Here is a 22,320-nt window from a genome sequence, read left to right as displayed (position 1 = left end):
ATGGCTCAAAAGGGTTGACTAGAGATATTGTCATTGGTAGGCTATGGAAGTTTTCAAGATATCAGTCAGATCAAGGAGATCCTATAATCACTTCTCAAGTCAAACTACATAAAATTTTGCCTAGACAAACATTCAGGGTAAGTTCTAGACTAATGGCTCGGGACTTGAACTTGCAATTCAAATTCTCACCACACAAGCTATGGGATTGCTAAAGTGACAAAGTCGGGGGCCCACAACAACCTTAGCTAAGATTTGAGCAACACGAATGGTCTCGAAAAACCACTTGATGATTATCGGCCAACACAAAAGTCTCAAGGTCACAACTTTCACCATCCTAACAACAATTGTTTTTGACCATAAGATCAAAGGCAAATGTGTTAGGCCCAAATAAAGCTTCGCATGAGGCACCATTACTCACTAGCTACTATTTACACCAAAAACAAAAAAGAAAACAGACTCAAACCCTTAAGAAGGTTGTCATGCCATCCATCATCGGGAAGAGCCACTCGGTTCACACAAATTTCACCTTTGGAAAGAACCATGTCATTAAGAAAACCAAAGGCTTATTGCACGCAAAACTCAAAACAAGAAGCTACAAAAATGAAGTAAGAAGATATGAAAGAAAATGCGGAAAGTAAAATGAATATGTAAGGATTTAGACGAATATACATAAAGGGGAATGAATATATACATCAGAAAGTAACTTTATATAAAGACCAAGGTTTCAAAGTACGAAAAATGCAATAAACTAGTAAAATTATATACATACCAAAAGTAAAAAGAAAGCATAATAAAAAGAAAGTAGTATCATATTTACAACCCAATGTCATCAAAATAGGGCTACCCTCTCAAACAAAATCTAGCATTGTCCTCAATGCTAACTAACCAAAATAAGATCAATAAAAGATATAGAGTAAAGAAAAACTCCCTATTGGCCCTATGTCTACATGAGATCATGAGCATGGGTCGCTGGGTCCTGTGACTGCTCGAGAACCTGTGATAGGATCCTGGTATCCTGTGTCTGCACTGGGACCTGAAGCTGCTCTGGGGCCTGAGGTGTTACAACCCATATCCACATGTGTTAGTTCATGCCATATATTAGTTAACATAAATCCAAGAAGGAATTATCTTTGAGATGATAAGAAGTCAATCCTATTTGTCTTAAGTGATACAAGAGTGTATAAGGGTGATTAACCAGTATTAGAAGTTAAACGAATCAAGGATGTTGTAACTCGTATTTTCAGGTAATCTAGCGGTGCTTAATACACTCAAGAGGTCATTTATTAAGGTATTTTAATCATATAATATCCGTATCATAAGTCTTGAAGTCAAACGAGTTATGAAACAAAAGTCGACAAAAGTTGTCGCAACTTAGGTTCATAATTTTACTTAAACATTAGGTCAAATGTTTCTAATCTTTTCTCATAATTTACAAGGAATTACTGGGTGATCTACCCACAAAATTAAATATCTATGAGTCTAGTTTCCAACGCATTAAACCGTTCATCGATACGATCTCGGAGTAGAGAGATATTCGCGTTTTCGCGAGACTGCGCCAAGCACCTCTCTATGGGGCCCACTAAGTCGGTTTAAGATATTTGGACCTATATAGGATGACTACAACCCGTTTTTAGTCATTTATTTTCACTATTTTCAGACCTTAGAACCCTAGGAACATCCTCTCAAGGTTCTCTCAAGATTCAAGAGCCAAAAAAAGGGCAAACAACACAAATCAAGTGTCGGGAATTCCGTGGCGCTAGTAAGTCTCTTGTTCTTCTTGTTGTTGCTCATTTTTGTGTCGTTCCAGCTCGTGTGGGAGGTTGTTTTAAAGGGTATATGTTCTGTAAATACTCCCTAATGTTCTTAATATCAATCCTAGGTGATTTCAAGCCTTCTAAAGTGATTCTAGTGCCGAAAAACACTAATTGATCGCTAGTTTCATTTTTTTGTTGTTGTGGCAGCATTGGAGGGATATTTCTTGGAAATTTAAGGTCAAATTGGAGTTGTTCTTTCTGTATAAAGGTAAGGAACCTATTACTCTATATGGTTTTAAGATTATCCAAGTTGCGGCTAAGCCATTGAAGCTAGAACTTGTGAGATATATATCGAAAGGTTTGGTAGTAGTGTTATTGTTTTGTGGACTATTTTGCGTTGTTGTTGGGCTGCGTATTTTACTACTATCTTGTGGAGTTTTGGAGGAGGAAGGGTGTGTAGAAACACCATATATATGTAGGTTTATGGGCTGATAGTTATTCGTAACATTTCCAGGTTGTTTGACACGACTACGGTGGTCGTCGTATGTATGGAGTGATTAGGCTATGTGTGGACTATTTTGGGAGGCTCAATATGTTTATTATTGATGTTGTTTGGGCTGTTTGGTGACTGTTTTGAATGGTGTGAGGTCATATATATAGGGGAGGTGCTGTCCGTTTCATCGTAAAATAGGTTGTGGTCGATACATAATAGTTATGACGCTTAAATGATAACGATAGTATCGTTTCTCTTATTGTAGACTAAGGAGTTTTGACAATTGCATAGCTTGAGATTGGGGCAGTATATACAAGGTATGTTAGGCTATCCCTTTCCTTCTTTTGCACGACTCCGATTGTACATAATGTAATGAACGAGCTTCCAAAGATACTCTACTCTTAGAAGCTAGCAGTACTTACATTGTTTTCCCTCTTATGGAACGATTGATGTTAATGTTGCTTCTCTTATTCTTATGTTATCAATGTTATTGGTACTTCCTAATTCTTATAAGGTTCATAGTGAAGAGTTAGTCCTAATAACGTGTACAGAGGATACCGACCTTACGTCACTCCGAAAGGTTTAGAATGTGATTCCATGAGTCGAGCATGCATTATATATATATGTATCTATTTTACTCTACCGAGCCACGCTATAGTTGGCCGGGTACGACACCTATTGTGCAACCACTGATCAGTTGGGTTTTACCGAGCTCCACGTGGCCGGGTACGATTCTACCGAGCCTATTATGGCCGGGTACGATATGATGATGATGATGCCCACAGAGGCGAATGCTTTAAAGGTTTATGTATTTATACATATGTATCATGCATTTCATGTAAGTAGCCCTGAGAGGTACTAAGATGTTACAGGTAGTATATTCTCTATCCTTGCTTACATTACTGATCGTATTTATGGTTCCTTGCCTTACATACTCAGTACTTTATTCGTACTGACGTCCTTTTATTTGTGGACGCTGCATGTCGTGCTGCAGGTCCTGATAGACAGGCAGGTACAGCTCCCCCACCACAGTAGATCAACGGTGATTGGCGAGATCCCTTCTCCGGACTTGCCTTGGTCTTGGTATGCAATTTTTGTTATAGACATTATGGGTATGTCGGGGCCCTGTTCCGGCTATGTTGCAACACTTATGTTCTTTTAGAGGCTCATAGACAGGTGTCGGCTCATGTATAGTTTGGTATGCCTTGTCGACTAGTTTTTGTTGTATAGTCTTTCATAGTAGCGTGGTAGCTCATACCTTATATGTAGTTTCTTGATTGTCTGGTCATCCCCTGCTATGTATATGCATGCCATCATATTTTATTGCTGGTTGTCCATGATCTAGGTCTACCATTTATATTGATCTCGTCAGCCTTAAAAGATAATAATGAAGGTTAGATGAAATGTACGTTGGTGCTCGGCAAGTGTGGTCGGGTGCTAGTCATGGCCCTTCAGTTTGGGTCGTGACAAACTTGGTATCAGAGCAAGTCTGTCCTAGGGGTTGTCTATGAGCCGTGTCTAGTAGAGTCTTGATTATGGATGTGTAGCGCGCCACATTTATAATCAGGAGGCTACATGACATCTAGGGTTGTTACCTTCTTCCTGAATCTAGATCGTGCGTAGAGTTGAGTCGTAAGTGTTTGTCTCTAATATTCACCTTGTTTTTTTCCAGTGATGCCTTCGACTAAGGAAGCAAACGATTAGTAGACGGCTTGATACAGCAGCGGGAGAGGGTACCAGTCAGGTTCCCCAAGTCAGAGCAGGACAAAGTGAGGCTCAAAGTGAGATGCCCTCTCATACCTCATCTACTCCATCTCCTCCAGAGGATATTAGAAGGCACCCAGCGCCTCCAGTTCCTCCGTCTGGCACTCCAGACCAGGATATGCGGAGTGCTTTGCAGTTATTGACTAGCTTGGTAGCTGCTCAGGCTCAGAGGCAGAATACTGCTGAGAAACCAGTTAGTACAAGAGTTCGTGATTTTATTAACTTAGACCCTCCAGTGTTTACCGGATCAGACCCGAAGGAGGACCCACAGACTTTTATTGACCAGGTTCATCGTACACTTCGGGTTATGCATGTTAGTGATGCAGAGGCAGTAGAGTTGGCTTCTTATCGGCTACGGGATTTAGCAGTTCTCTGGTATGATAGTTGGGAGAGATCCAGGGGTCCGAACCCTCCTCCAGCTGTGTGGAAGGAATTTTCTGAGGCCTTTCTTCGTCACTACTTGCCAGTTGAGATACGACGAGCTAGAGCTGATAAGTTCTTGAACCTTAGACAAGGTAATATGAGTGTGCGAGAGTACAGTATGCAGTTTGATTCTTTGGCAAGGTATGCTCCCCATATGGTGGCCGAGATGAGTGATAGGGTGCATATGTTCGTGAATGGGTTGGGACCACATCTAATAAATGAGTGTACGACAGCCTCCTTGGTGGAGGGCATGGATATTTCCCGTATTCAAGCTTATGCCCAGACCCTAGAGGATCGTAAGCGCCAGCAGAGGGCAGTTAGGGAGCAGGATAGGGGCCAGCATAAGAGGGCGAGATTTGCAGGGTATTCTGATGATTTCAGAGGCCGCATCAGGCCACAGTTTTCGAGGAGTTCGGCGCCACCTGTAGCTAGTGCTCCTCCACAGTTTCAGAGGCCTCGATATGATCGATCCTATTCTGGTCCAGGTCAGAGTTCGCGGGCATCTGGCTCGCAACATCACAGGGATACTAGTCAGATGAGACCCCCAACACCACATTGTGATCAGTGCGGCAAGGCCCACTTTGGACTGTGTCGTCGAGGTTCTGATGCATGCTATTCGTGCGGGCAGCCTGGCCATATGATGCGGGATTGTCCTAATAGAGGAGGTGATGGTATGGCTCAGCCGACTGGATCTGTGTCTGGTTCTTCCTCATCAGTTCAACCTCTAGCACGGGGTTTTCAGCAGTCGACAGGTCGTGGTAGGGGTAGGGGTGCAGTGCCGAGTTCGAGTGGTGCTCAAAATCGAACCTATGCTCTAGTAGGTCGACAGGATCTCGAGTCGTCTCCAGATGTTGTTACAGGTATTATATCTGTGTTTTCTTATGATGTATATGCGCTGATTGATCCGGGATCTACATTATCATATGTTACACCCTTTGTGGCTAATAAGTTTGGCATTGAACCTGAATTGATAAGTAAACCCCTCGCGGTATCTACTCCGATAGGAGATTCTGTGATTGCTAGAAGGGTATATAGAGGTTGCACTGTGATGATTTGTAGTCGTCAAACCTCGGCAAATTTATTTGAGTTAGAAATGGTTGATTTTGATGTGATAATGAGAATGGACTGGTTGGCCTCATGCTATGCAAATGTTGACTGTCGTACGAAGATGGTTAGGTTCCAATTTCCGGGTGAACCCGTCATTGAATGGAAAGGGAACATTGCTACACCGAAAGGTAGGTTTATTTCCTATCTTAAGGCAAGGAAAATGATCTCAAAAGGTTACATTTATCATCTCGTTCGCGTTAGGGATGCGGAGGCGAAACCACCTACTTTACAATCAATCCCTGTGGTTAACGAATTCCCAGATGTTTTCCCGGATGAACTCCCGGGCCTTCCTCCTGAAAGGGAGATTGAGTTTAGCATTGATGTGTTGCCTGACACTCAACCGATCTCTATTCCTCCATACAGAATGGCCCCGGCAGAGTTGCGAGAGTTGAAGGTGCAGTTGAAGGACTTGCTGGATAAGGGCTTTATTAGGCCTAGCACTTCACCTTGGGGTGCACCAGTCCTATTCGTGCGGAAGAAAGACGGGTCGTTACGGATGTGTATCGACTATCGACAGTTGAATAAGTCTACTATAAAGAACAAGTATCCACTTCCAAGAATTGATGACCTGTTTGACCAACTCCAGGGTGCCAAGTATTTCTCTAAGATTGATTTACGTTCAGGGTATCATCAGGTGAGGGTTAGGGAGAAGGATATTCCAAAGACGGCCTTCCGGACAAGATATGGGCACTTTGAGTTCTTGGTGATGTTGTTCGGGCTAACAAATGCCCCAGCAGCTTTTATGGATCTCATGAATACTATATTCAGGCCCTATCTTGATGTGTTCGTGATTGTATTCATTGATGACATTCTAGTGTATTCTCGTTCGGAGGTGGAACATGCGGGCCACTTGCGGATGGTATTACAGATGCTTCAGGATCGTAAGTTATATGCTAAGCTCTCCAAATGTGAATTCTGGCTGAACTCAGTAGCATTCCTTGGCCATGTGATATCTGATGAGGGTATTAGTGTCGACACTCAGAAGATCGATGCAGTAAAGAATTGGCCGAGACCTACAACACCATCAGAAGTCCGCAGCTTCCTAGGACTAGCAGGATATTATAGGCGGTTTGTAGAAGGATTTTCCTCTATATCATCACCATTGACTAAGTTAACACAAAAAGCTACCAAATTCCAGTGGTCTGACACTTGTGAACGTAGTTTTCAGGAGCTGAAGAATCGATTGACATCTGCACCAGTGCTCACTCTTCCTGAAGGAACAGAAGGTTATGTGGTATATTGTGATGCCTCAGGTATAGGTTTGGGGTGCGTATTGATGCAACATGGGAATGTGATTGCTTATGCATCAAGACAATTGAAGAAGCATGAAAAGAATTATCCAACCCATGATTTGGAATTGGCTGCAGTAATATATGCTTTGAAGATATGGCGGCACTACTTATACGGCGTCCATGTTGACATCTACACAGATCACAAGAGTTTACAATACATCTTCAAGCAGAAAGAATTGAATTTGAGGCAGCGTAGGTGGCTTGAATTATTGAAAGACTACGACGTCGAGATATTGTATCATCCCGGTAAAGCCAATGTTGTGGCAGATGCTCTCAGCCGTAAATCAATGGGAAGCTTAGTACATATTGAGGCAGGTAGATGGGGGTTGATTAAAGAGCTTCATCAGCTAGCCAATATGAGAATCAGATTGTTAGACTCTGATGACGGAGGTGTTACTGTACAGAATACATCAGAATCATCTTTGGTAACCGAGGTAAAAGCACGACAATATGAAGATCCTATCTTAGTACGATTAAGAGAAAGCATTCAATAGTGTAAAAGTATGGCTTTTGGGATCGGAAAAGATGGGGCACTGAGATACCAGAGCCGATTGTGTGTGCCTAATGTGGCAGGGTTGCGAGAGAAGATTATGAATGAGATTCATCAATCCCGATATTCCATCCATCCCGGCTCGACAAAGATGTATCATGATGTCAAGGAGCAGTATTGGTGGGATAATATGAAGAAGTCTATTGCAGAATTTGTGGCCCAGTGTCCCAATTGTCAACAAGTAAAGATAGAACATCAGAAACCCGATGGATTGCTTCAAAATATAGAGATTCCGACCTGGAAGTGGGAGGTGATTAATATGGACTTCATTATTGGATTACCTCGCTCTTATCATAAGTTTGACTCCATCTGGGTGATAATTGATCGACTTACAAAATGTGCCCATTTTCTGCCAGTGAAGACAACTTACACGGTTGAAGATTATGCGAAGTTGTATATCAAGGAGATTGTTAGGCTTCATGGTGTGCCCATATCTATTATATCAGACCGAGGAGCTCAATTTACGGCTAACTTTTGGAGGTCTTTCCAGAAGGGTTTAGGCACACAAGTAAATCTCAGCACTGCATTTCATCCGCAGACTGACGGACAGGCTGAACGTACCATTCAGACACTGGAAGATATGCTACGATCATGTGTTCTAGATTTTAAGGGGAATTGGGATGATCATCTTCCACTCATAGAATTCGCCGATAACAATAGCTACCATTCCAGTATTAAAATGGCCCCATACGAGGCACTATACGGGAGGAGATGTAGATCACTAGTTGGATGGTTCGAAGTCGGTGAAACAGAATTATATGGGCCAGATTTGATTCACCAAGCTATTGAGAAGGTGAAAGTGATACAGGAGCGATTGAGGACGACACAAAGCAGGCAAAAATCTTATTCTGATGTCCGACGTCGTGATCTAGAGTTTGAGGTTGGTGATTGGGTTTTCCCGAGGATCTCACTAATGAAGGGTATTATGCGTTTTGGGAAGAAAGGTAAGCTGAGTCCAAGGTATATCGGGCCGTATAAAATTCTTCGACGGATTGGACAGGTTGCTTATGAGTTAGAATTGCCATCCGAATTGGAATTTGTCCACCCGGTATTCCATGTATCTATGTTGAGAAAATGTATTGGAGACCCTTCTCGAGTCGTCCCTATCAAAGATGTACAAGTTACAGAGAACCTATCATATGAAGAAGTGCCAGTGGCGATATTAGATCGGCAAGTCCGCAAGCTGAGAACAAAAGATGTAGCTTCCGTCAAAGTATTGTGGAGGAACAAAAATATGGAAGAAATGACATGGGAAGTAGAAGAGGAGATGAAGTCTAAATACCCTTACTTATTCCAGAATGAAGATAACAAGGATGCTGGTGGAAGACATGATACATTGGAAGAAGAAACGGCTTTATGAGGTAAGCAATAATTTGAGAATACTCCTCCTTAATACAAAATGGTGATATGTAGATAATGTAAATACGCATAATGCTTTGTGTAGCCTTGTGAAGCCATATGTTGGGCTTAATTACATGCAAGTTTTGCTAGTGACCATTTTATAGGGGAAAATTGATCGGAAATTTCCATTGGAATCCACGGTGATTTAAACTCCCCATAAACCCTTACATTCGAGGACGAATGTTCCTAAGGGGGGGAGGGTGTTACAACCCATATACACATGTGTTAGTTCATGCCATATATTAGTTAACATAAATCCAAGAAGGAATTATCTTTGAGATGATAAGAAGTCAATCCTATTGGTCTTAAGTGATACAAGAGTGTATAAGGGTGATTAACCAGTATTAGAAGTTAAACGAATCAAGGATGTTGTAACTCGTATTTTCAGGTAATCTAGCGGTGCTTAATACACTCAAGAGGTCATTTATTAAGGTATTTTAATCATATAATATCCGTATCATAAGTCTTGAAGTCAAACGAGTTATGAAACAAAAGTCGACAAAAGTTGTCGCAACTTAGGTTCATAATTTTACTTAAACATTAGGTCAAATGTTTCTAATCTTTTCTCATAATTTACAAGGAATTACGGGGTGATCTACCCACCAAATTAAATATCTATGAGTCTAGTTTCCAACGCATTAAACCGTTCATCGATACGATCTCGGAGTAGAGAGATATTCGCGTTTTCGCGAGACTGCGCCAAGCACCTCTCTATGGGGCCCACTAAGTCGGTTTAAGATATTTGGACCTATATAGGATGACTACAACCCGTTTTTAGTCATTTATTTTCACTATTTTCAGACCTTAGAACCCTAGGAACATCCTCTCAAGGTTCTCTCAAGATTCAAGACCCAAAAAAAGGGCAAACAACACAAATCAAGTGTCGGGAATTCCGTGGCGCTAGTAAGTCTCTTGTTCTTCTTGTTGTTGCTCATTTTTGTGTCGTTCCAGCTCGTGTGGGAGGTTGTTTTAAAGGGTATATGTTCTGTAAATACTCCCTAATGTTCTTAATATCAATCCTAGGTGATTTCAAGCCTTCTAAAGTGATTCTAGTGCCGAAAAACACTAATTGATCGCTAGTTTCATTTTTTTGTTGTTGTGGCAGCATTGGAGGGATATTTCTTGGAAATTTAAGGTCAAATTGGAGTTGTTCTTTCTGTATAAAGGTAAGTAACCTCTTACTCTATATGTATTTAAGATTATCCAAGTTGCGGCTAAGCCATTGAAGCTAGAACTTGTGAGATATATATCGAAAGGTTTGGTAGTAGTGTTATTGTTTTGTGGACTGTTTTGCGTTGTTGTTGGTCTGCGTATTTTACTACTATCTTGTGGAGTTTTGGAGGAGGAAGGGTGTGTAGAAACACCATATATATGTAGGTTTATGGGCTGATAGTTATTCGTAACATTTCCAGGTTGTTTGACACGACTACGGTGGTCGTCGTATGTATGGAGTGATTAGGCTATGTGTGGACTATTTTGGGAGGCTCAATATGTTTATTATTGATGTTGTTTGGGCTGTTTGGTGATTGTTTTGAATGGTGTGAGGTCATATATATAGGGGAGGTGCTGTCCGTTTCATCGTAAAATAGGTTGTGGTCGATACATAATAGTTATGACGCTTAAATGATAACGATAGTATCGTTTCTCTTATTGTAGACTAAGGAGTTTTGACAATTGCATAGCTTGAGATTGGGGCAGTATATACAAGGTATGTTAGGCTATCCCTTTCCTTCTTTTGCACGACTCCGATTGTACATAATGTAATGAACGAGCTTCCAAAGATACTCTACTCTTAGAAGCTAGCAGTACTTACATTGTTTTCCCTCTTATGGAACGATTGATGTTAATGTTGCTTCTCTTATTCTTATGTTATCAATGTTATTGGTACTTCCTGATTCTTATAAGGTTCATAGTGAAGAGTTAGTCCTAATAACGTGTACAGAGGATACCGACCTTACGTCACTCCGAAAGGTTTAGAATGTGATTCCATGAGTCGAGCATGCATTATATATATATGTATCTATTTTACTCTACCGAGCCACGCTATAGTTGGCCGGGTACGGCACCTATTGTGCAACCACTGATCAGTTGGGTTTTACCGAGCTCCACGTGGCCGGGTACAATTCTACCGAGCCTATTATGGCCGGGTACGATATGATGATGATGATGCCCACAGAGGCGAATGCTTTAAAGGTTTATGTATTTATACATATGTATCATGCATTTCATGTAAGTAGCCCTGAGAGGTACTAAGATGTTACAGGTTGTATATTCTCTATCCTTGCTTACATTACTGATCGTATTTATGGTTCCTTGCCTTACATACTCAGTACTTTATTCGTACTGACGTCCTTTTATTTGTGGATGCTGCATGTCATGCTGCAGGTCCTGATAGACAGGCAGGTACAGCTCCCCCACCACAGTAGATCAGCGGTGATTGGCAAGATCCCTTCTCCGGACTTGCCTTGGTCTTGGTATGCAATTTTTGTTATAGACATTATGGGTATGTCGGGGCCCTGTTCCGGCTATGTTGCAACACTTATGTTCTTTTAGAGGCTCATAGACAGGTGTCGGCTCATGTATAGTTTGGTATGCCTTGTCGGCTAGTTTTTGTTGTATAGTCTTTCATAGTAGCGTGGTAGCTCATACCTTATATGTAGTTTCTTGATTGTCTGGTCATCCCCTGCTATGTATATGCATGCCATCATATTTTATTGCTGGTTGTCCATGATCTAGGTCTACCATTTATATTGATCTCGTCAGCCTTAAAAGATAATAATGAAGGTTAGATGAAATGTACGTTGGTGCTCGGCAAGTGTGGTCGGGTGCTAGTCATGGCCCTTCAGTTTGGGTCGTGACATGAGGCTGGCTAGAGGAACCTCCCTACGGGTCCTCCAGCTCTATCACTGCATCATCAACTCGAGAATCACCCTCTTCCTCTTTGCTGGTCTCTCCATCTCCTGCTCCGGCTCAGGCTGGGCTGCTGAAATCGGGTCATGCAATAACAGCTCCAATGGCAAGTGGTCAGCCTTCATTTTCTCCACTTTCTCAACTCCTTCACAGACTCCTTTGATGCTCGAGTCTTTCTTAACTTCTTTGTTTCCTTTGCCAGTTCCTTCAGTGCTTTTCCATGAGTACCCACAACATCCAATATTAACTTCTGGTTCTCCAGGAGCCTCTTCTGGTTGTCCAAAAGCTCCTTGAAAGTCTACTCCACTGAGGCTGGAATCTATCGTTGTAATCTATGGCTGTGGAGGTACGTACTGGGCTGCCACCGAGCTAGAAAGCATAGACAGCTTATAAGTAGCTATCTGCATCCAATTGTTGATACTGGCAAGGGTTTGGCTCAAACGGTAGGCAGTCAAAGGGTGGGTTGTGGATGAGGGAATATCTGGAACTGTGGAAGTAGAGGGTCCTGGGGCAATGTCTGGTGTAGCTGAGGGAGGCTGAGAAGAAGCTACTACTACTACTGGCTCTGCAGACTGGCCAGTAGAAGCAGTGGAGGATCTTTGGGGTTATCATCCCCCTTGAGACTGTACCAAGAGAAAGGTGCCTTGGGTTTCACTTTCATATCAAACTTCATTTTCTCCACATTTTGATCCTCAAAGTACATGGTCAGGAAATTTGGGAAGGGGTAGGATTTATCACCTTCATTCACCACCCTTGTTATCACCCTGGACATACCATTCCCGATGTTGATCGGGTACCCCGCCATGATAGAAGCCACCAATATAGCCCGGGAGATAGGAAGAGAGTTCATATGAGTGGTGGGGTCTAGCCTGCTGCAAAACAAAGGTCTCCCACCCTTTTGCCTCGAAGTTCAGGGTTCTCCTCAAAATTTGGACTCCGGCTGTCAACCATGCTGGGGTGGTACCTGGGAGTGCTAAGTACTCCGGTACCCATGGACAGGCATCCTCAACCAATGCTACCTTTTCTAAGTATAATGTTTCATCCTCCTCCGAAAAGCCCAGGTAGTCATTATTGTCTTGCCATCAAACTTCACTGTCAAGTTATGCACCTTAGTCACTTTCGTGCCCTTTTTTATGGAGGCAACATTAGCATAGAACTCCTTGACTAGGTGCTCATTTGCCTCCTCAACATTGCCTGTAAAGTAATCCCAGCCCGGCCTCTCTCTGAATTGCCTCTACACATTAGGATTGTGAGGCAGAAGATCCTTGTCAATGAATCTCCGTTCATGTATCAGCTTCCTCTCAGGCCACCACTCTCAGAATTTGTGGTAAACAATCTCACTGACGAATCTCCTTTTCCACACCTTGGGGTTTCTAGTTCTTTCCACACCCCCGGATTGTGGCACACCCCTTCTCTTTTTATCCAGAACCTCATCATCGATAGGATCCTCTCCAAGTGATGAACCAGTAGGGGAAGTAGATATTGCACTGTCACTGCCCTCAACTGAGCCCTCAGACGACTCAGAAGAAATTGCAACTGAAGCTTGAGCACTAGGAGTGCTTGGAGGTGTATCTCTCAATTTGTGCCTCTCCGACCAGTCAGGAAAATACTCTGGCACCGATTCGGAGTTGGATGCCTCCCGGGAGGGCAAATACTCACTTCCCAACTGTGAAGCAGCTCTATCCGCGGCCTTTATTGATTTTCTGGTATCCTTAATTTCCTGCCGGACTTGGGGGGTCAATCTGATCATACCTTGTCCCCTACCCCGGGAGGACTCTCCTTGTCCCTTTTGTTTTCCACCACCGCCTCGTAATTTAACCATTTTCTGCAAGTGGAATTCAGTTGAAGCTTGTTAGTATCATAGTATTAGAAGAATCAATGAAGAAAATAATTGTAGACAGCAGACTACGGACCGCATGAAATACAATGCGGCCGCAAAGGGACCACTACGGACCGCACAAAATGGCACAACGGTCCGCACTGAAGTGGGAGTTAGAATACCCACTCTCTGATTAGGGCCACCGCGGACTGCAAGAAATGGTCTGCAACCGCGGTAAGGCACCACGGACCGTGAAATATCGACCGCGATTGAGGTCCTCAACATACACCTCTCTGAAGTTTAAACATCGCGGTCCGCATAAAATGGCATTGCAGACAGCAGAGAGGCACCACGGACTGTACAAAAATCATTGCGGTCGCGGTAAGCTTAACCCAGCCACACCAACTTAAGGTTTCAATTTTCTTCACATTTTAGCCTAATTTTCACATATTCTTTTATCCCCAAGGTGTTCAATCACTATTTTTCACTAATTAACCCTAATCTAAACATCATTACGTACACCTACACTACAATTTTAAAGAAAAGGGAAGAAAAACAAGTATAAATAACTAATTAAAAGAAAAATAAAATAAGGTTGAAAACTAGGGAAAGATTAAAATTACTAACAATGAGATGTAACACAGATGATTTAGAAACAGAGTTTGAATTTGTGCAGTTAAGGCTTGGATGAACAGTACTTTTTTCCTATTTAGAGCGTAAATGAGCGAAAAGGGTAAATGAGGGTTTGAGGTCCTATTTATAGAAAAAGAACTTGGGACCCACTATACTTATCACCGCGGACCGCATAAAATACACCGCGGTCACCGGTGCTTTAACATATGAAGTACTGGGGAGACAGGCACTGTGGACCGCACAAAATGTTCCGCGGCCGCAGTAGGGCACCGCGGACCGCAAGAAAGGCAATGCAGACGTGGTGACAACTTCAGAGAGTCTCCACCTTTTACCAAACATAATGAAATTTTGCCCCCGCAATAAGGCCATTGCGGCCGTGAAATATGCATTGCGGCAGCAGTCCAAACTTCAGAGAGTGCATCATTTTTCTAGTTTAGTCCTGCACTGCATCAAATCAATCCTACACACATCTCACAACCAGTTATACCAAAAGCAAATCCTATACTAAAAAGAAAATCAAAGAAAAATAGAAAGAAAGGCACATGGGTTGCCTCCCAAAAAGCGCCTGATTTAACGTCGCGACACGACACAGGTTACCATCAAATCACTTTAAATGGATCAGTGCCACCACGTGATTGTCATCAATCTTCCCAAGGTAGTGCTTGACTTTGTGACTATTAACTCTGAAGACCTCCCCATTTTTGTTTTTCAAGTCAAGTGCACCAAACAGAGTCACAAACACCACTTCAAACGGTCCACTCTATTTCGGCTTAAGCTTTCCTGGAAACAGACGTAACCGAGGATTGAACAAGAGAACCAAATCACCCACTTTGAACTCTTACCACGAGCATACTTATCATGAAGGTACTTCATCTTATCCTTGTACAAGGACGAACTGGAGTAGGCATGGAATCGAAATTCATCAAGTTCATTAAGCTGCTCCACACGAAGATTTGCTGCCACATCCTATTCAAGATTCAGCTTCCTCAAAGCCCCCATGACCTTGTACTCTAACTCAATCGGTAGATGGAAAGCTTTTCCAAACACCAACCAATGCAGAGACATACCAATCGGAGTCTTGTAAGCAGTCTTATAAGCCCATCACTACAACAAAAAGTACTTTTTGCGACAATTATTTTATGGCAATAAATTAATTGTTGCTAATTCATTTCTTACGCCAAATTATTAACGGCAAATGAGTATTAGCCACAAAAATGCAACCTCTCCACTGGAAATTGAATATGATGGACAGTAAAAGTTAAAAGCAAACTTTATCCCCATTTTTCATTGCATAAAAAACAAATAGTTTGTTCCCTCACAAACAGATCTAACTTATGAAATTTCGTCACTGGCGACCAACTCATCTCTCTCCATCGTCGGCACCTTATCGCTACCTCAGGTAATTTTCGACTCATCTCTCTCTACTCTCTATCTCTTTTTTGCGATTCTAAGTTGTTGAAATTCTAATGGAGTATGCTAAGAAGAATGGAGAAGGAAACTGGAATGAGTTCAGAAAGGTTGACAGAATGTGGGAAAAGTTACTTGTAGATTAATCCTTTGAGACCTAATCTTAGTATAGTGGAAGTACTAATATTTTGGTATATAATGATATTCTCGGGTTCATGAATCAGGATTCATAGATAAATTAGAACGTAAACTAAAATTTTCAAAATGGATTGATGGATTACGTATCCTTTTTTCGATTAATAGATCGGTAATTTGCTCGCCGCTCATCATTTGACTGAATTTTGTATCATATGCGCTATTGATAGAATCAGATTCTTAAGTGTTTAATCTGGTAATAATTTCACTATTATTATAAAGAATACTTGGAATTAGAGTTATCTCTGGAAAATCCTAACGATCTTTTCAAGTGAATGTATTGATCCATTTTGTTACTAGCAAGAAGTGAAAGACTTGTTCTAATGCAGTTAATTCTAGAAACTTAGGAAATTGCAGTAATTGAAAGAGTAGTAGCTTAGAAGAAGCAAAAAATTATTAGGTTTCAGTCGATGAAGACGTAAAACGGGAGCTCGGCTCCTTAAAAATACTGAGATTCTTAAGGACCCGGACCAAGACCACGACGCAAAGTGTCCAAATAGGAAAGCATAATAGAGTAAATGTGTATATAAGACTTCTTTGCTTGACAGATAACTGGACTTAACTGTAAACTATATAACTTATAACTAACTTATATTCCTTTTGTTAGGTACAACTCTCTCAACTTTAATCTAGCTCACATCATGTTCACTAGGGTACTCTAGATTAGACTAATTATTTACTTTAGAACAAAAAATATTGTGTGATGTTAAACTTTAAACATGGCTGACCTTCTTTAAGATTGGTAAAACTAAAGAACAATTAAGAGAAAATAAGTGATTTTGGATGAAAGAAACGCAAGCACTATAAAATGTTGGATGGTGTGCCTTGGAGTTACTTGTTTTAAGAGTAGGTATCTCTAGGCTCTGATGATGTGCCTAAGAGTTGGTTGCATCACACATAGTTTTCTTTTATAAACAATCAGGTTGAGATTGTAAATTTGTAATTCTTCAATTCTTTGAACTTTTATGTATCTGTATATCTTGTAGCTTCTAGAATCAAAAAATTAAGAAGCAGAAGAAATTAACTTTTGAAATTCAAAATTTTTTGTTGCATCTGATCAAATACACTTCGGGATTTATCTTTTTTTTATAAGGGAAAGTTTTATCATTTCAGCACAAAAGAAAAGGTATGTCATTTTAAATCTCTTTGATTTTTGTTTATAGATTCTATCTACATTATTATCTTTCTGATATATACTATGTTATCAGCGACATCACTATTAGATTTTGAATTAAGTCCACTCTAGTCTTTCATCAATCTGCTGATTGGCAATGTGCTGAACCAACATTAATAGATGCATCTTATCAATTCTTTTAGTTCAAATAATCTTGAGCTTATAGAAACTATCAACAAAGATATAAAATATTATATTCTAACTTAATTATTTTCCCTCACAGACTCACAGATGTTAAGGTGATTTTTATATCTAGGGTTGGAGTTAATTCCCTTCCATCATTTTCTGAGAAAAGCAAATCGCCGCCTCCACATGCTCGAGCCGATTGCGATTATGGATTACCTCATCAAGCTCCGTATAGACTCATAGTTACTAAGGTGCTTGGTTGTTCCCTAATCGAAGTCATAATGAGGTACATTAAGTGATGATTAAGAAAGTACATTTTTAAATTTATCTATACAACAATGGTGCGTGAATTTCTACAGCGACATTTTTTCTGTAGTTACATTATATTTTAGGTCAGGATTATGTCCCTATTGTATTTGATATTTTGGTTCAAAGCCGATGGCGGCACTATTAGTCTGAGACTGCAGGAATTGTCTAGGGCATTAGTTTATATTTTACTTTTAATATCATTGTAATGTTATTGACTACCTCTACTGTTAGATTGAACAGGGTAGGATGATTACAATAGATTGGGGCCTTGAGCTATCGTGGGAGGATGTATTTAGAATTTTAAACTGGAATTTTCTCTTGTTTGCAATGCCAATTATGAAAATTCCCCAAAAGAGGTAGAGTTCCTTCTTAATTTTACTTGCTTTTAAAATACAATGGAGAAATGCTTATGCTAGCTGTAATATTAATCCTCGTTATCTTGAAGCAAGTCCATAAAGACCTTGGCATGTTTAAGTTTTCACTTCAGCTATTTGGTCCAGGTAGAGGGTGGAATATCAACAACACTAGTACTTTCTAATGTGGCATTTTAGAATTTTTGGTCACTCCTCTCATTAGGACTCTTTGTCGTTGTTAATCGCTCAGTTTCTTTGTTTAATGGAGGCACATCCTTCCTGAGTGAGACCATTCATTTGTCTTAACTTAGACTGAAAAGGTATCTTAATCCCTAATTTCACCTTTTTTGATTTCAAGCTACTTGCGCCTATTATATACAATTTTCTATTTGGACTGACATTTGACCTTCTTTCTATTGTTGGACTTTAAGAACTTAAATTTTACTGCTCGTTATATATTTAAGTATTGTTAATGAGTAATTTTTTTGTATTGCAATGACAGAATTGTAGTCAAGCAAATAGAATCAATAGGGCTAAGCAAAATATACCTCACATGGGAGTATCCAAAAGCATAGCAACCTTTATGAATGAAAAGGTATTCATGCATAAATTATATATTATAAGATTCTACAAATATTTTTTATCATGCATGACATTTGACATTAACTTAGCTTTATTAGGCTATAGATGGAATAGAGCTTACACGTGCAATAGTTTACATATTAACTCATACAAAGCGTAAGGATGGTAGACCATTAGATGAAGAGTCTTGAAATAAAGTTGTAAGATTTCTTATAAAAGACATAAGATTTTAGATGGATAAGTAAATGATAACCTTATACATGGATTCAAGCTAGCTTAGCTAATCTTATATATGGATTTAAATGGTCATTGCCTGATAATATGACTCTTGAGGAACTCGACATGGATGAAAAAGATACAAGATCTAAAATGGATAAGTAGACGATACCATTACAAAAGATTTAGAGCACGAGTTCAAACAAAACACGAAGTTTATCTTAATGGAACCATAGAAGTGCTGAATCAAATAGAGTAAAGTTTTGGTGAATGTCTTGGCTCAATCACAACAGCAAATGGAAACTTTTTAGGTATGGAGAGCCCAAAAATCTCATCCATGTTGAGGTCCTGGGGAGTCATATTATCAAGCAATGACAATTTAAATCCATGTATAAGATTAGTCAATCTAGCTTGAATCACCTTAAGCCCCAAGTTATAACCAGGGCATATCCTTCTCCCATCTCAAATGGTAGGCCACTGGATGATGATTCTGTCAAGACAATCGTAAGATTTATTCTTTCTTTTATTTTGTTGGTTTGATGACTCCGTCAAAAAATGTGCATTGTTTCCTGCTCATGAATTCCAAAATTGATTTATTGTATATTCTATGGTCAGGAAATGATAAATAAAAGGATGTGCAATTGTGAGAGATCTACTGAGCAACCTCCTCGTAGTGTTGCTTGGGAAGGCGATATGTATTCTCAGGTATTGGGAAATGAAAAAAGTGGGTATGTTCGTAGTTTAGAACTTGGTCCAACTCCTTCTGTTCTATGGGGTAGTAGGTCTTCCTTAGGAAATATTATGGCAGATGATTCTTCTAATGAGGTTATACAAAGGTTAGAACATAAGATAATCGAGTTAAAGGAGAAACAAAATGAAGAAATGAATATGATGAAACAAAATCAGGAGATGATGCAATCAGAATTACTCCAAATAAGACAACTCATGCGCAAATATGCTCCTGATGCATCTATGCCTCAAAGTAGCAATGGCACTTCAGGTGAACATATAACTCCATTTCATAAGCTTTAGACATTTTTAATGAAATTCTAATCATATAAAAGTATTTTTATCTAATATATTGATATTTATTAGATCCCTATTTCCAATAGTGGACATGAACGAGTACCACAAACATCAAAGATGCCTAGTGTTGCTAAAAATGCTCAACCTTCTCATGGTACTACTCATATTTGTCCTTCGTTGCTATTGTTTTTCCAGTTTTCGCATGCGATCCATGCTTGTTCTCTTGATATCCCATCAAATTCTCAGTAGCATATTGTCCAAGATTTTAGCTGTAGCTTTTATTTCTCTACTTGTGTATCAAAATTGTCCGCAAACCTCATTGCTTCTTGTGTCCAGTAGAAGTGCACATAGTTGATCATGCACAGTTTGTCGTGAAACTCTTGTGAATTCCAATAGTAGATTTATGTGTCCTTTGTGTGACACCATTGTAGGGATGTAGAATGATTGAAGTGCATTAGGATGAGATACCCCATTACCTTCATAATTCCCTTATTTTGTATGCCAAAGCAGTGTATTTCCTTTGAATGGTCCTTTGATTGTGGGCATCGTACTGTTGCATCTCCAACATTCCTTCTTAGTTGTACCTTCCATATATAGGTACTGATCATTGATGTACTAGGGCAGAAATAACACCCTCGAGTACTAGAGATCTTCCAAGCTTCCATACTTGTGCTCATCTGTGATATCCTTTCCTGGGAATGAGCACAATGTGCTAATACCACCCATAGAATTTCAATCACAAGATGAGGTATGGTGACAGTATCATTTCCTGCTATTTTTCCTCTATTACACCAGTTCTGTATCTCATGTGATGTTGCATTTTTCATGACTTATGTTTTCTAGAATCACTTTGATGTTATCCTTGTATGATCCTCCATATAGATTAGAAGAGTATAAAAGACAATTGTGTACTGCCTCCTCAACCCATATAATTGTCTCGTTTTAATTGCCTAAGAGACAGGACTGTCATAGTGTTATACTTGATAAATCTGTGCAGTCTTCTATTATTATTGCCAAGTCGAATGTCCCAACCTTGTAGCTCTAACAAATAGCTACTGGTGTGTATTTTAGGAACTAGGACATATAGATGTAAGGTTGACAAACTCCACCTCCAGTTTGTGGCAAAGCAAAGTGTCTCATTTTCAACATAGCTCTTGACTAATTCCTTGGTCTTTTTTACTTTCCCAGTCAGTAGCACTTCATCTGAGTTCAAAAGTCCTTTGCCCCATAACAACAACTTGAAATATGTATTGTCAAATCTGACTGGTGATGTGAAATCTAAAGGGGAAATGTTATTGTCTCCGCCACCTTTGGGACAAGTTGCTTTTAAACCAGTGTAGTAAGTTTCCTCAAGTGTTGCATCTGGAAAGTTGTAGATGCTGCTGTTGTTTAGATGTTGCTGTCATTTAGATGTTGTTGTTGTTATTTGGATATGAGGCTTTCCTCTTCCTTATTGTGGCTGGGGCAATCTACATATGTTGTCATCGACATATGCTGTTGTCGTTTAGTTGCACTTTGCAAAGAATTTGCTTAATTCTTATTTTCAGTTTTGCTTCTTGATTAAATTCTGTTTTGAATTGAGTGTTGGTTCGACTATCTGCTGCTAAGAATATTGTTGGATTGAAAAATCAAACTATTTTTACTAAGCTTCAGTAGGTAGTTGTTGAAGTTTGGGTTCTAATCAATTTGATTGAAATGTTCATATTTTAGCTTAGTTGTTTCTGCTTATAGATGTTAGGTGAGGGAGTTGGCTACTCTAATAGTGGTGGAATGTTCAAGATATTTTTTCATGTTATACTTTATCTTTTGACACAATTATTTTATAATTTCAGGTCAAACCGTCTGATGTTGGATAATTTAGCGGGTAAAAGATTTCAAAATGATGAAAAGTTGCGGAAATCATTTGAAGACCATCATTCGTCCGGATTAGTTATATAATGACATTAGCTATTTAGTTTAAACAATATATTTTTATGTTTTAAATTACTGTAATATTAATATTTTTGATTAGTACTTCCTTTTGTTTGTTAAGATTAATGGGGTACATTATATTTTTTTAATTAATATTAATATATTTTATTATTTGAGCCATATTCTGTATGAATGTAGTAACTTTTATTAATTGTGGCTAAACTATTTATAATTGATGTAAAACAGTTATCGTTAAAGATATTGACATTTAACGGCAATTTAGTTAAACATATTAGCCATTAAAATGGAAGCTAAAATGGCAAACTAAGATGTTTTCATAAGGGATATTATGGCCATTTTAATTGCCACAAAATAATTGCCATTAAAGATGCGAACTTTTAGTGGAAAATATTTTTAATTTAGCAGCTATAAAAAATAGATGCTAAAGAAGTATAATTAGCCGTTTGGATTGGATTTAATAGCCATTATAATTGTCGCAAACAATTGCCCTTAAAGATGCGGTTTTTAACGACAATTATTTTGAATGTAGCGACTATAATAATGGACGGTACAGAAGTATAATTAACCGTTTTGGATTGGATTTAGTAGATATTATAATTTCCGCAAATAATTGTCGTTAAAGATAATAACTTTTAGTGGCAATAAAATATAACGTTCACTAGCTTTTGCAAGAATAGCCACTAAAAGACTAATGGCCGGTAAAAGATATAGTGGCTCTTATTATTGCCGCTAAAGCCATTTTGTATTGCAGCTAAAGGTCTTATTTGTAGTAGTGCATAGAGCATCATCCAATTTCTTTGACCAATCGGTCCTATTTGCATTGACTGTCTTTGACAATATACTCTTGGTTTCCC

At 39.6% G+C, this 22,320-nt stretch overlaps 1 protein-coding gene across 21 annotated transcripts; it reads left to right on the top strand.

The window, feature by feature from the left end:
• The first annotated feature begins 15,369 nt into the window (after nucleotides 1-15,369).
• On the top strand, nucleotides 15,370-21,625 carry LOC107799495 (uncharacterized). 21 transcript variants are annotated; one of them, XR_012710474.1, is made up of 7 exons: nucleotides 15,386-15,545; nucleotides 17,146-17,334; nucleotides 17,598-17,713; nucleotides 18,213-18,305; nucleotides 19,124-19,508; nucleotides 19,604-19,688; nucleotides 21,367-21,625. XR_012710474.1 is itself a non-coding variant. In XM_016622621.2 (4 exons), the coding sequence occupies exons 2-4, from the start codon at nucleotides 18,264-18,266 to the stop codon at nucleotides 21,378-21,380; spliced, it is 441 nt and encodes a 146-aa protein (XP_016478107.1). In that variant the 5' UTR covers nucleotides 15,386-15,545; nucleotides 17,146-18,263; the 3' UTR covers nucleotides 21,381-21,625. The 21 variants fall into 21 exon arrangements, 1 of the variants encoding a protein (XP_016478107.1); XR_012710470.1 differs by having other exon boundaries at nucleotides 17,961-18,305; XR_012710466.1 differs by having other exon boundaries at nucleotides 17,858-18,305.
• Nucleotides 21,626-22,320: the final 695 nt, after the last annotated feature.

Source organism: Nicotiana tabacum, chromosome 6, assembly GCF_000715075.1.
Source record: "Nicotiana tabacum cultivar K326 chromosome 6, ASM71507v2, whole genome shotgun sequence".
In the NCBI taxonomy this organism is placed as follows: Eukaryota; Viridiplantae; Streptophyta; class Magnoliopsida; order Solanales; family Solanaceae; genus Nicotiana; species Nicotiana tabacum.
The sequence above is the reverse complement of the archived record's forward strand: the minus strand, read 5'-3'. Positions and strand labels throughout refer to the sequence as shown.

Coding starts and splice junctions, on each gene's coding strand:
- LOC107799495 (XM_016622621.2), top strand. CDS start 18,264: ATGGGAGTATCCAAAAGCATAGCAACCTTTATGAATGAAAAG. Junction 18,306..19,123: donor CAACCTTTATGAATGAAAAG/GTATTCATGCAT, acceptor TTCTATGGTCAG/GAAATGATAAATAAAAGGAT.